The sequence below is a fragment of the Gallus gallus genome, chromosome Z (assembly GCF_016699485.2).
Source record: "Gallus gallus isolate bGalGal1 chromosome Z, bGalGal1.mat.broiler.GRCg7b, whole genome shotgun sequence".
Lineage (NCBI taxonomy): Eukaryota > Metazoa > Chordata > Aves > Galliformes > Phasianidae > Gallus > Gallus gallus.
In genome coordinates, this window is record NC_052572.1 from 58,614,921 (window position 1) to 58,628,824 (window position 13,904).

The window sequence follows — 13,904 nt, forward strand, 5'->3', positions numbered from 1 at the left end:
CATTGTTTAAAAAGAAAAGGAAAAAAAAGAGAGGAGAGGAGAGGAGAGGAGAGGAGAGGAGAGGAGAGGAGAGGAGAGGAGAGGAGAGGAGAGGAGAGGAGAGGAGAGGAGAGGAGAGGAGAGGAGAGGAGAGGAGAGGAGAGGAGAGGAGAGGAGAGGAGAGGAGAGGAGAGGAGAGGAGAGGAGAGGAGAGGAGAGGAGAGGAGAGGAGAGGAGAGGAGAGGAGAGGAGAGGAGAGGAGAGGAGAGGAGAGGAGAGGAGAGGAGAGGAGAGGAGAGGAGAGGAAGGGGAGGGAAGGGAAGGGAAGGAAAGAGAAAAGAAAGGAAAGAGAAAAGAAAGGAAAGAGAAAAGAAAGGAAAGAGAAAAGAAAGGAAAGAGAAAAGAAGCTATCCATTGCACAAGGCACTGTACTTCTGGATAATTTCCTTTTTCTCATCGAGGGTTCAGTGCTCAAGGGATGTCAGACTTAGCCATATTTTGAAGTGGACACATTCTGCACTTGTGGAATCTTGAGTGTCCAACTTAAAATTCTGAAAGTTTTTAATTGACTTTTTTTACTAAAGGCCATGTTTTTCTTCTCATCAGCCTTAGTACTGAATTAAATTTAAATGTCAAAAGCTTTTCTATGCTTCGGGTTGCACAATATAAAAGCCTGAAATCCTGAGCTGTGATTCATACAGTAATAAAGATTTTTTCCATTTTAATATAATCAAAGCTAACGCTCAAAACTGCTTTTCTTGCTCAGCTTTTGATTAAATTACAGCAGGTGATTAAAGGAAAGGCCACAGTGTTGATCATTGATATCTTTTTGATTAAAGAGTGCAGACTAATATTTTCTGGAGTCATTTAATAAGTTGATATTGCCTGACCTTCTGTACCCTGACATAAAGACACACTCCTACAAAGTTTACTTTGCATAATTGTTCATTATTACATATGGTCTTCTTTGTGAATGTCACCAAAAAAAACAAACAAAAAAAAAAAAAACACCTTTTAGAGCCACAGCTGATGAAGAAAGATCTCCAGTCAAAAGTAAGAAAGAAAGCATGGACATGATTATGCAAAAAACATGTTCAAATTTATAGTGTTAAGCACAGAGCAGTTGTGAGGAAATGAGCAAGCGCTGGAATTCCTCCTTTAATGCCTCTTTACAATGGCCATGACTATGAGAAATTTGAAAATGAAATGGAGACATTAAAGTCACATTGTGTTATTCCTAAATACTATCTGAAGAAAGGAGGAAAGAAGCGTAGTGTTAGTGCCTGCCCTACTGGGGTGCTTCCTGACAGGAGCTCACCAGCTGCAGAGGGATATGCAATGGATGTGCTCTGCTTGATGTGGCTGGGGAGGCTGCCATCAGCCCACACAGAGGCACACAAAAAGGCATCAGCTTTCTGCCCAACAAGGCTCTGGAAAAGCTTTCTAAGAGATCTCTTGCCCAGCTCTGCTTCACTTTTTAGAACCAGACTCATTAACCAATGTTTTGGTGCACTGAGTTTCTCTCAGTAGCAGAAGTTTCCATCTTGTAAACCAGTGTGCTCAGTGTACATCTGTTCTTGAGCAGAGGAAGATTATTCTCTGCCCCTGAACAAATATGGTAACAAAGGCAAAAAAATATTCTCCTTTACCCTGGGATTACCAGCTGTGGGACACGCTCTAGCTGTGCAAGCCATCCCCCTTGTGTCTGGATGAGTTGATGCTCACAAGTCTGGTCAGATTGGAAGAAAGGGGCCTGGAGACCACAGCAGCTCTTTCTCTCAGCTGCATTTCTGTTCCTCCATCTGAGGCCCCAATAAACATGTATTGAGAAGGGGAAGGAGAAGCAAGGATGACCATGAATCGTTAGGTGCATTTTTTTGTAAACTAGGTGGCTGTCAATACCAGCTAATCCTTGCAAGATTTTTTTCTTTTTTAAATAGTGGGGTTTAATTAAAGAATGAAATTCTATCTGCAGAATATGTCTAAAAGTAAACATCTCACTTTCAGAAGAATGTTTGGGGCAGCGATTTGCTGTGTCAGTGCACAGTTTTGGAACAACTGGATGGCATCTTGGAGAAGAGCTGGGAGGAGATCTGCGGGGGCACCAGCCTGGTTTTATTTTCCCTTCACAACACAGCCATGGCATTTCCCTGGCATCCCTGCTGAGTTCCGTAGCTCAAAGCCATGGCTACATCAGTGCCCTCTTCCCCAGCTGCCACCTTCTTTCCCATCTCTTAATGCTAGACGTTGCTGACTGTGCTGGGGGGCTGCTCCCATGCCTGCTGGTGCCAAGGACACTCCTTCCTCCTTCCATCTTGGCCCACAGCCTCCAGACACCAGACGAAAGGCTGCTGTACTCCATCTCCTCTCCTGGATATCCCATTCGCTTTCAGTGCTGGCAATTAAACCTGACTGGGGAATCTCACTGTTTACCACATCACACTCTCCTGCTGTTTCTCCCTGTGTTGCTTTGTGTTTTGGTCGGCTCCTCCTTTGTTTCGTACTCACAATTTCTCTTTGCCTTATGTTCTTATAGACCTAATTCCTAGGCAGAATGTTCCCTAAGCTTCAGATATTGCTCTTATGTCAGCACTTCAGATTTTCCTGACCTCGCTTTTTTCGCAGCTCCTGTTGCTGCCTTACCAGAGCCATGCATGGTACCTGTAGTGGCTCACTTAGACCATGCTCCTCCTTGTGCTCTGCTCCCACACTCCATTCCCTTACTGGACCTCTTCAGAGTTCTGCCCAGCCTCCCTGGTGTCCTTGAGCGTTTTGAAAGAGACCTTCAGGCCAATGTTCACAAACTGATATTCTTTCAGAGCACTTAGGCCTCTCTGGAAGGTGAGTGGTAACCATGCCCACAGCAGCAGATTGGAACTGAATGATCTTTAAGGTCCCTTCCAACCTGAGACATTCTGTAATCCTGTAGTTCCATGATTCTGTGATACTGAACTTCAAAAGCCATGAAAATGCAGCAGTGCTGTTGGCTGCAACATGTGGCAAACCCCAGGTGGTATCTCAGCAGAAATGGCTTCGTCTGCACAGCCTGAAGGTAGAAGAGACGTCAGGGTCAGACTGTCAATGCTCTCACCTTGTGGTTCCCCTGCTGCCTGCAGCTGGCCTTTGGCTGCCATGCTCCCATCTCGTTCCCATGTGCTCACTGCAGTGGGTGCAGGTCAGTTGTGAGATGTTTTAAAATTGTTCCCCATGAAAAATCAGTGGGGATTTCTTCTAGAAATGAAGAATACAAGGAAAGAAAATCCACATTTAAAGGAAGTAAGTTTCTTCTGGGAGTTGTGTAACCATTCTGTTAAATCTGTATGTGTGTATATATATATATATACATCTCGCTGTCTGTTCATGGTTCTGAAATGTTGGACTTTGGAGTCTCTCTCCATTCCATTTAAATGCTTTGTACCTCTGTACGACTGGAATTGAATCGTAATGGATATTTTGGAAAATAAATAACAGAAACCATAGGAAAGTATAAAGCCTATAGTTTGTGAAGACTCATATTTAAAACTAGCATTTGTATTGAAGTGTGGGTGGGAGGGAGCTGCTGTGATGAATTCTCCATGGTGGAAAAGTGGTTGCCACTGCATAGCCTGCAGGCCTTGGTTCAGGGCTACGGCTTCTAACTAAATGCAGCCCTATGAGCTTCTCTACAGCATGATGCAGAGGCTGCATTTTGACCAGGGAGAAAATAGCAGCATTGTAAAAAGAAATAAATTTTTGAAGCAGTTGATGCACTTGATGCGAACACTTCAAAACGCAAGGAAGTTTGAAGACAGAGATGCTGTTTACCTTTTGATTTAAGCTGTGATATAGCAAAGGTAGAGCTGAGGAGTGGATCAGGAGTCAGGTGGTGAGTTTGTCTCCAGAGCAAGCTGAGGATGTGGGGAGCTGGGACTGCTGGTTGTGATCCTGGAGCTGCAGACGAGTGTGGGAGAGCAGAGGTGTACCTGAGGGGCAGCAGCTGCCTGCTCATCCACCTTCTTTGTGGGTTTTGTACTGCGTCTGCCCCACTGCCCTGGCTCAAGCTGCATTAGTTCATCACTTTGTGAGTGATGACCTGTTCTAAGAAGAAGATGGCAATAGTGCTGGATAAGGGGGAACTCTCACCTGTAGTTCTGAATTTCTTGTATTCTCTGCACCTCAGCCTGGATGTTAAACTCTCTTTTGGCTTTCAGCACGTATCTGGGGAATCTGACATACTCCACCGCAGCTATCTGGCATGTTTCTAACTTTTAGAAATACCAGTTCCTATATGAGTATTTTATTTTAGTTTATCTGTGTACAACCCTGTGGAGTGCACCTTTCACTCAGTACTGAACTGCAGCCATTCCCCTGCATGTCCATGTACTGGGGAAAGCCCATGCATCTCAGTTCTAAATTAACTGGTGGGAAATAATGTCAGCTAAATAAAATGGTGGGAAATACATGCAAATTCTCACATTATTTCCAAATAATGTGCTTTAAAAACAATTTATTGTTCCTATATTCACCATTGAAAGCAGTTCGTATTTTAGTTTCATCCTTGTTCAGCCTGCAATGGTAGGGGACCTGCTTTTGTGGGGTATTGGACTTGATGATTTCCAGAGGTCCCTTCTAACCTTTACGATTCTGTGATTCTGTGAAACTACCAGAGACAGACGTTTAGCCATAGGATGAAGAACTGAAATCATCAGGTACATGTAGACACCATATAATGAGCTTTACTATTACATGGGGGGTGAAAGAAGAACCTTAACCATAATCAGTTTGGTGATGGGAGAGCTCTTGGCACTCCTGTCTGGAATTGTCAAGACAATGTGAGTAGCATGGATTTAGCAGTTTGGCACTGCCAACCTTTGGTAGAGAGAATACCATCTCTTCAGCAACAAGTGTCTTTTGAGTGGTGGAAGAAGGAGAAGGCTAAAAACATGCAAATCTCTGGTTCAGTACACATCTGGAAGCCAGCAAATAGCTGTGTGCTTTTCATGAGGGTGTTGCAGAGTCAGGGGTCTGTGGGTGCACCCTTTGGGAGGGAGGAACACAAAATCCCTTCAGAGGATGCCCTGGGGTGTGGAGGTTTGTGTGTGTGTGCATGGCCCTGAAGGGGATGCACAATCCTCCCTTGCTTTCTGAATAGGGTCTGTCACAGGTATCTACTCTGGGGACATGATTGGAAACCAGGGATCACGGCATCTCTGGTATGAGCTGGGTGTCAATGTGTTTTGGCCCCCCACGTGTCCTGATCATGTATCCTCCCTGCTCCTGATGCCAACTGCAGACAGCTCCCTTCAGGCTCCCCTGATGACTGTGTTCCTATGGGAAGGGCCAGCTCCCCCTGTGCCACTTGGACAGGTACACTCTTTGTTGGGTAAAGAACTGTCTGGAGGGCTTGGCCCAGAGAGTGGTGGTGAACAAAGTTAAATCCAGCTGGTGACTTGTCATGAGTGGTGTTCCCCAGAGGTTGATATTGGGGCTTGTCCTGTTCAATATCTTTAGTGATGACCTGGACAAGGAGACTGAGTGCACCCTCAATAAGTTTGCAGATGACTCCAAGTTGGGATGAAGTGTTGATCTGTCTGGGGATAGGAAAGCCCTACAGAAGGATCTGGACAGTCTGTATCACTGGGCTGAGGCCAGTGGGATGAAGTTCAACAAGACCAAGTGCTGGGTCCTGTACTTTGGCCACAGCAACCCCAGGCAATGCTACAGCCAGCTGAACCTGGACCAGTATGCTCAGGTGGCCCAGAAAGACAACAGCATCCTGGCTTGTAGCAGAAATAGTGCAGCTAGCAGGACCAGGGAACTCATTATCCCTCTACACTTGGCACAGGTGAGGCCATAGCTCGAGTGCTGAGTTCACTGTTGGGCCTCTCACTACATTAAAGGCATCGAAGCCCTGGAGTATGTCAAAAGAAGGACAAGAAAACTGGTGATGGGTCTGGAGCACAAGTCTTATAGGGAGCAGCTTAGGAAACTGGGATTGTCCAGTCTGGAGAAGAAGAGGCTCAGGGGAGACCTTATGTTTCTCCACCACTCCCTGAAAGGAGCTTATGGGGAAGTGGGGAGTCAGCCTCTTCTCTCAGGTAACAGCAATGAGATGAGAGAGAGTGGCCTTAAGTTGTACCAGAGGAGGTTCAGACTGGACATTAGGAAAAATTTCTTCCCAGAAAGAGCAGTGATGCACTGGAACGGTCTGACCAGGGATGTGGTGGAGTCACTGTCCCTGGAGGTGTTTGATACATATGTGTATGTGGCACAGAAGACATGGTTAGTAGGCACAGTGGAAATGGGCTGATGGTTGAACTTGGTGATCTTAGTGGTCTTTTCCAACCTTACTGGTTCTATGATTTCTGTGTACACAATCCTGGAGGGACTGAAAGTTCCTCCATGGTCTAGGTTCTTGCTGAAGCTCAGTGTGTCTACATCCATCTGGTATTTCCAGAGGTGCGCTTCAGGATTCTGCACAGGCCAAAGGAAAAACAAACATTCCCTTTGTGAAAGGGAAACCTCTGAACCAGCAATCCCACTGGTGGGCCCACAGCCTGCCTGGTGGAGCAGTTCCTGTTCCCTACCCAGCAGTAGCCCGGTGAGCTGTGCCAGCAGCCATGGGCTGGTGGACCAATACTGTGGGCTATGTGTTGGAAACCTGGTGCTGCTGACGCACAGTACACATTTGGAAGTTTCTCTGGATTTGTTGAAACCCAGACCTCAGCTGTACCATGTCGCTGAACTCCCCGTAAATACAGCTGTGCTAGAGCCTTTGGTAACTGTGCCCATTGTTTAATATTATTAGTTCCCTCCCTGCTTTTTGTGTGGAGCATGAGGCTATGAGGGAACAAGCAATTCTTCTTGCTGTATGAACACTCCAGAAATCAGGAGGGGCTGATAGAGAAGTTATGCCATCATCAACCCACAGGGCATCCATTCAAAGTCCCATCTCCAGCAGCTCAGGAGGCACTGAAGATGGTTTGTCCCACTGAGACACACTCTGACAGCCACTGACCACCTCCTGCCCCCAGCTCATGTCAGTGCTCAGAGCCAAGTGCCAGCAGTGTGCATGTGCTGGGGTAGGGAGCATGACAGCTCATCAGTAACAGAGCTGAAGCATTAGTGAGAAATGGGATCTGCCTGCTTTTAAGACTAAACAGGCAGTGAAAGAAAATGCCAAACCAGCAAGCTGTGTAACTTAAATCTGTAGCTTTAGGATTTACTTATTTTTTAATATAGACCTTTTTAGATCAGTCCAGTTTTTATTAAAAAAAAAAAAAAAAAAAAAGAATTAGCTATGCCTTCCCTGAATTTTCAACAGGACTGTTGGTTACAGATTTGTCAGTAATATGGATGGCCATATTTAGTTCCATCCCCTTTTACTTTAAAGACTGATGTAGTGTAGGTGTTCTGGCAGCTAAACAAGGATGAGACTTTCTTCACAAGGTTCTGCTAAAAAGTGGTGACATTTAGCAAATGTGTACAAGCTCATCTAGGTAAGACAAGAATCAGATTAATTAGACTTCAACAGTGCGCAGGTGACACCTCCCTGTGTCAGCACTCCCAACCATGTGTACAAGCTGACTGATCGGTCCTCTGCTGTTTTTACTTTCACTTCTATTGCATTCAAGACTAATGACAGCTTCCTAGCATCACTAAGATAGCCATCTTTAAAGATTAATGAAAGTTGTATTGAAAGAGCCCTGGGGAAGTGGGTCTCAGTTTCCTAGCCGGGCAGCAGTGCAGTGCTTTTGCTCTGTTTTCTCCATCCTTTGCTCTCTTCCCAGCAGTCCCTTTAGCTGTGGGCAGAAATCAGAATTCCTGGTGAAAAACTGGCAGAACGGTCTCATTTACCTTTTAAATGTGTATTACCATCAGAGGTATCATTTTTTAACGTTTCTGATTATTTCTGGAGAAATTCAATCACTCTCCCCCAGCACAGGTTAGCAGATAAGAAACCCTCTGCGGAGCATTACTTGATCTGCAGCTTCCCCCTTCACCTTCTGCCTGCCCACAGGTCTCCCTGCCCACAGAACCCACTGCTCAGCAGTCCTCAGTTCAGCCTTTTGTCCAGAAAAGGCTTCTGCATTTCTAGAACTGCCTAAAACTTGCTTCTATCAAAGTAGTTCTTAATATCCTGACTTAAAGCTACTTCTCAGGCCAGCCTGAGTCCGTAATTTTTTCTTCACAGAGACTGGTTGATGAATTGGGTGCATTTGCACAATCTTCATCTGAATATGACAGCAGCGCTGAATGTTTGGCAAAGTGCAATTTTTAGATCAGTTTTCCTGAAGAAGCATCATTTCACATCCCAGTAAACATGACGACAGATTTATGAACTTGTAAGGATCTTTGTGTATTACATTTTGATGATTAATACAGTAAAGTATTATTTAATGTACATTTAAGAGATTAAAAAAGAAGTTACCTATCTGACAGATTTTAAAGATATTCAGTGGGGAATAATCACCAAACGTGAAATGTTCCCACAGTGTCCTGCTGAGGTTGGCACTGGGACCAGCATTTTGCTCCACCAGTGGATCAAACATAGCCATTTGCATTTAATTTTCCATATGGTGCAGGAGGTGATGAAATGACCACTCACACAGACAGATCTGCTCAGTCCCTAAAAAAAGAAAAAAAAAAAACCCAAAACTTTTACATGCAGCCAGTTAAAGCTGAATATGGGTCTGTAGGATGAGTGCCATACACACACCCACCAAGAAACTGGAGATGAGTCGCTCTGACTTCACTGCTCTTGGCCACAGAGGATCACAGTGTGATGTTACAGCCAAAGGGTTCAAAACAAATGCATGGGCAAAGGGCATTGAGGCAGGGGGCTGCTGCCAACTCTGCACATAGCATTTATGGAACTGCCCTTTTATCAATGCAGAAATTTAGCAACATGATGTAGGAAAGAGCTTCAGCATTGTTTGAAGTTACGTATTTTAAAGAATCATAGAATCAGAGAATCAGTAAGGTTGGAAAAGACCAGTAAGATCATTTAGTCCAGTGGTCCATCCATACTCATGACAACCACTGGACTCAGTGCCACATCCACATTGTTCTTGAACACCACCAGAGATGCTGACTCCTCCACTCCCCTTGGCAACCTGTGCCAATGCATCGTCACTCTTTTGGAGAAGAAATTGTTCCTAATACCCAACCTGAAAGAGGAAGCACTGGCACTGAACTCTGTGACACTTTTCAATCAGAAACTTTCAACAGGTATCAAAACCACAGCAATATTTAAGCTGTGTGAGCTAAGCTTTGTTCCTAAAAAAGAATTAAACAGCAGCAAAACACCCAAGGCACTGTTTGTATGCCATCTTTGGTCATTTATTTTCTATGAGCCACATTTTGAAATACAAGAAACATGAAGGAAAAAGTCTTTACAGATATCACCCATCACTTTGTACACAGAGTTCATCTTTAATACACTTGTGCTCAGTAGTGCCAGCGCTGTGAAACAACAGGCATGTGAAAACACAAAACTGAAATTTGGTGTATTTCTACTCCTTTTTGGCAACTCCTGAGGCTTTAGCAACAGCTCAGCAGGCCACTATAATTCCTGACTGTGCATCACAGCGTGTTGCACCTATTTTGCTTTTACCAAGCATCATGCTGCCAACAAGCCAGTAACCGCTCTGGGCAGTACTTGGTGTCTGTACATGTAACAGTGCTATTCCGCAGCTGCATGCTGTAGGTGGAGAATGTAGAGGAACTTACTAAAGGCCTAAAACACTGAGGTTGGCTGAGTACGAACCCTTGTGAAGCACCCTGGCTTGCAAAACATGAAGGGATTTTAAAAGGAGACAGTTTAATCACTTAATAGAGCTCACTTCATTGTGATTATGTCTTAACAAAAAATTTGCTGTCCTGAAAGAGAATAGATGCTCTCTAATAAATGAGATGAAGCACATAATCTTATGTCAAATATGATGGAGAAATACTTAAGATTTTTCAAGGATATGGAGTCTGCAAACATGATTATACCTCAAACTGAATATGTATAAAACCGCCCGATGTTAGGAGCATAACAGATGATCCTTATTCAAACTGAGAGAACATAAGGGAAAATTAGTGCCATCATATAACTAAATACTGATATTGTACATCAATAATCTCTAAGTTAGAGTTAGATGTGGAATATTATGATGTAATTAAAGAAAATTTTAATATGGCTGGAACACTTTGCGTTCCTTACAGAGTATGTGCACAGCATTTCTTTCATCACATCCTGCAACAGGGAATACTGAAGTTTGTTGTTACTTCACCTCACACAGAACAAAAGCTTTTTGAGTGTTGCTTTTTCACTCCAATTCTTTCACTGTAGGAAACGCAAAAGGGCACAAACAGAAACAAATCCAATATGAAGTGGCCCTCTATTCTACCAGAGCAAGCTGTTCTGCATGCACACATAAAAATAATAATCAGTCATTAATAAACACTGAACATTTGTAAAGAAGGTCTGGTTCAAAGACCAAACCAGTCTGAGCATCTTCAGTAGATTAATTGCTGTGAGATCATATATCTCTGCTGCAGAAAGGCTAAATGGAAGTTTTAATGTGCTGCAAGCCAGCTGCATCAATGTAACTTATTCCCCCTAGTCAAGCAACATCAATCTCAGAAGCAGCTATTGTCTACACCCTTTCTTTTAAGGTTCTTTTATTTATTTATTTATTATTTTTTAATATTATAAGTTGCTACTATAGAAGAACTGGAAACATTGCTAACTAGTACCTTCCTTTTGAAGGCTAAGATTTTGAATTATTCCTGATCTTGTACTGAATCCATTAGAAAAAAATAAATTCAGTTGCCCTTATTCTAAGGCAGCATTTCCTTCTCTTTCTTAGGAAGGGAAACATTAATCTTCCACTATAAGTATATCTTCTCAGATTCTAGTCTGAACTAAATTTGTACCAGATCTTTATAAAGATGCACGGTAGGAAGGATGGTCATTGCTGTATAAATCTGTGACAAAAGCTGTCCAAAATATGCAACTCTTCCACACCCCCAACCTCATGCAGCACAATTATACAGCTCAGCTGCTGGAGCCTCAATGCCCTTAAAGAACAGCACGGGATTTTCTCTGTTTCTTAATTAATTAAAAGGACCATCTGATAGAATATGTAGCATACAATGCTAAATTAGGTTAGAGGATTAGTTTAGAGGATTTATCACGTGTAGTTTGCATGCATTCACAAAACGGAGAAGAAAATTCTCACATTAAATGGGCTGTAATTTTCAAGGAGATTCATACTTAGTGTCAGAATCTGATGCCCAGTACATACTTAAACTGTCTTGTCTAATCCTTAGTAAATTCCCCCGCCAACACAGATAGACTTATACCACTACTACTACCAGCATCTGCATTGGAGGAATCCCAGGGGTGTTACCAAGACAACTTTATCCACTGCCAATGTACAGGATTTATCAAATCACTGCAAGCCAGCATGAGTCACAGCAGAGCTAGTGACATCACTACTCATGCTGAAGGTGCAGTTGGTCCTTTACAGCATCACTGGCCTGGAAGGTGGGAAGATGTCCTGGTCATCGTAAAGCCCCAGTCAGTGACACCCACTGGAGTGCCAAATAAAACCCAAGAGTCTGGGTCAGAGTCCTCAGGTTGCTCTGCATAAAAAAATGCAACCACTAACGCCCTGGAGCATCTTCGTGTACTACCAAAGTAACAAAGACAAGGGAAATGATACTACACTGATTCTGTAAATACAGTTTTATTATCTTCTCTTTTTAATTTTACAGGACTTTATTCTAACTTTCGCAAGACGAGGTTAGGTAAGATGCAGATAAGACATTTGTTTTCCCTGAATTTTCCTTTACTGAAAGACAGTTAGAATATTGGTTTTGTTAAAATGCAGTAAATTATGTAGGTATGCACTTTTCTAAGGGAAAAACTGCTTGCTATATACTGTGTAACTCAGTTTAAAGTGTTCTACCTTTAGAAACCAAACTGAACAATGGCACAAGACTGGCGACAAATATTTCCAAATCAGAAAAAGCAAAGATTAAAACAACACAGCGCCTCTTGAGTGCTGTCATGCATCCAGAGATGTCTGACAATTAGGAGGTGTTGTGAGTGGACAGATTTTGCCTAAAAATTGCACTGAATCAATGCATCTGACTTCCAGGTCTCCCACAAGAAGAAAGTATTGATGTAATAGGTGACAATAACATGCATGGCTGTGACATCTGTACTTCAGTTATCAGAAAAAGTACCAGCCAAATATCATAGGTTTGCAGCCAGGATTTAACCAATGCAACTGGTTATGGAAGCTATCGATGAAAAGGATTTAAGCAAAGAGCTGATTTGACTTTACCACAGTTTCCAGAGTTGCTAATAGAGCCTTCATTTGTTCTCCAGGAAAAGCACGCATGTATGTAGATACCTCTTCAATAAACTGTGGTAGCTTTTGAAAAGTTTCTAGCTCCTTAAAGTATGTATCTACTAGCCAGTGTGCAGGAAATGTACCTTTCATCTTATGGCTATCTGCAGTCATTGCTAGAAACATATTTGAATGAGCTACCTCTCTGAGAGTTAAAGTAAAAGGTGAAAATAGATTATAAACAGAACAAAAATTGAGCAGCATCTTGTTAAATAATATCAACCACAATTCTTTTTGCTGACTGCTGAAATCTTGTTGTGTGCGTTGGTAGAAGCTTTCAATTTTCTCTTCTGGAAGAACAATGTTCAGAAGTTCTTGTTTTACTTGTGGGGACTGAACATAATCCAGTGGCAATTTTCCATTGGAGTCCCTACGCTGTAGAAGGACTGGTCCTGCAGGTAAAATACAAATATTATTAATAGTAGAATGCTCTATTTGGCAGCTGAGCAAGACATTAGTGTTTTGGGTTGGTGGGATTTTTTTCGTCAGAAACTAGGAGTCTCTTTAAATTCCTTTTCGTACTGAGTTATGTTGATGCAACTGATGAGGTAGGGTAGACATTAGCAACACAATCTAGAACATGCAGAGAAAAACATAATAGTTTCTTTATGACATTGTTTTCACTTTCTCTCTGGCTTTGCTATGCTGAAAATGAAGGACTATTACATAGAACTGTAAAAGAAATTCAAATCTATCTCATCCTAAAATTTCAAGCTGCAATACACAGAATATGTAAAAAGTAAGTTAGTGTTATTACTGGTGCACGTGATCATCAAGTATTTTACAGGCTAAGTTTTTTGCTAACACTGTCTGAAAATTAATGGCAATTTACTACGACAGTCTTTATTTTACCTTCCTGGGTGGTGTGGCCAACCTGGTATTAGGCTATGCAGAAAGGTAAGCCACTGAGATAAGAAGTCTAGTTTTCCTTAACTAAGGTACAAATTCATTTTGAGTAAATCTGCAAAAATTAATTACCATAATAAGTAGCTTTAAAGTAAGGAAATGAGACATGTTTTACTTGTTCAGAGTACAGTAAATTCTTTCAGCATTTCCTGTTTATTAGTACAATGGAGTTATTAATACTTAAACAGTTTATGCATGTCTTGTAAGTGTAAGAAAAGCCACATTAAAAAAATGGAGAGGTGAGATGCACTATAGCTTTAGGTGATGCTTTTCAAAGGTGAAAACAAAATAAATCTGCTTATGTAAATCTGGGTTACTATGCTAAAGCAATGATGCAATTTTATAACTTTACATGTTTTCAGAAATGTATTTTAATTACTAAGGGTAATTCAATGCATGACATATCTGTATTAGAGGTCCTAGCTTTGCTATGATTGAAGCTGCATTGATGTAAAAAAGCCGCATACATAAAACATAACTTTTGCAAGTTAAGGACTTCTTTAGGGAAAGAAGTGGAAGAAGCTATTGCAGAGATGTACTCTAAGTTATTGAGCTGACTAAATACAGACTGAAAAGGTAACATGCTTTATACCATAGTCTTGTCAGCTACTTGACAGGCCAAAACCCAGA

At 42.3% G+C, this 13,904-nt stretch overlaps 1 protein-coding gene across 5 annotated transcripts in view; it reads right to left on the bottom strand.

Annotated features, from left to right (window-relative positions):
* Positions 1–9,278: 9,278 nt before the first annotated feature.
* The window catches only part of SLF1 (SMC5-SMC6 complex localization factor 1), a 41,124-nt gene continuing 36,498 nt past the window's right edge, over positions 9,279–13,904 (bottom strand). For all 5 annotated transcript variants that reach the window (XM_004949399.5, XM_004949397.5, XM_004949398.5 and 2 more), the window contains one exon: positions 9,279–12,760. In XM_004949399.5, coding sequence (XP_004949456.2) covers positions 12,276–12,760 — 485 coding nt within the window. In that variant the 3' untranslated portion in view covers positions 9,279–12,275. The remainder of the gene's footprint in view (positions 12,761–13,904) is intronic.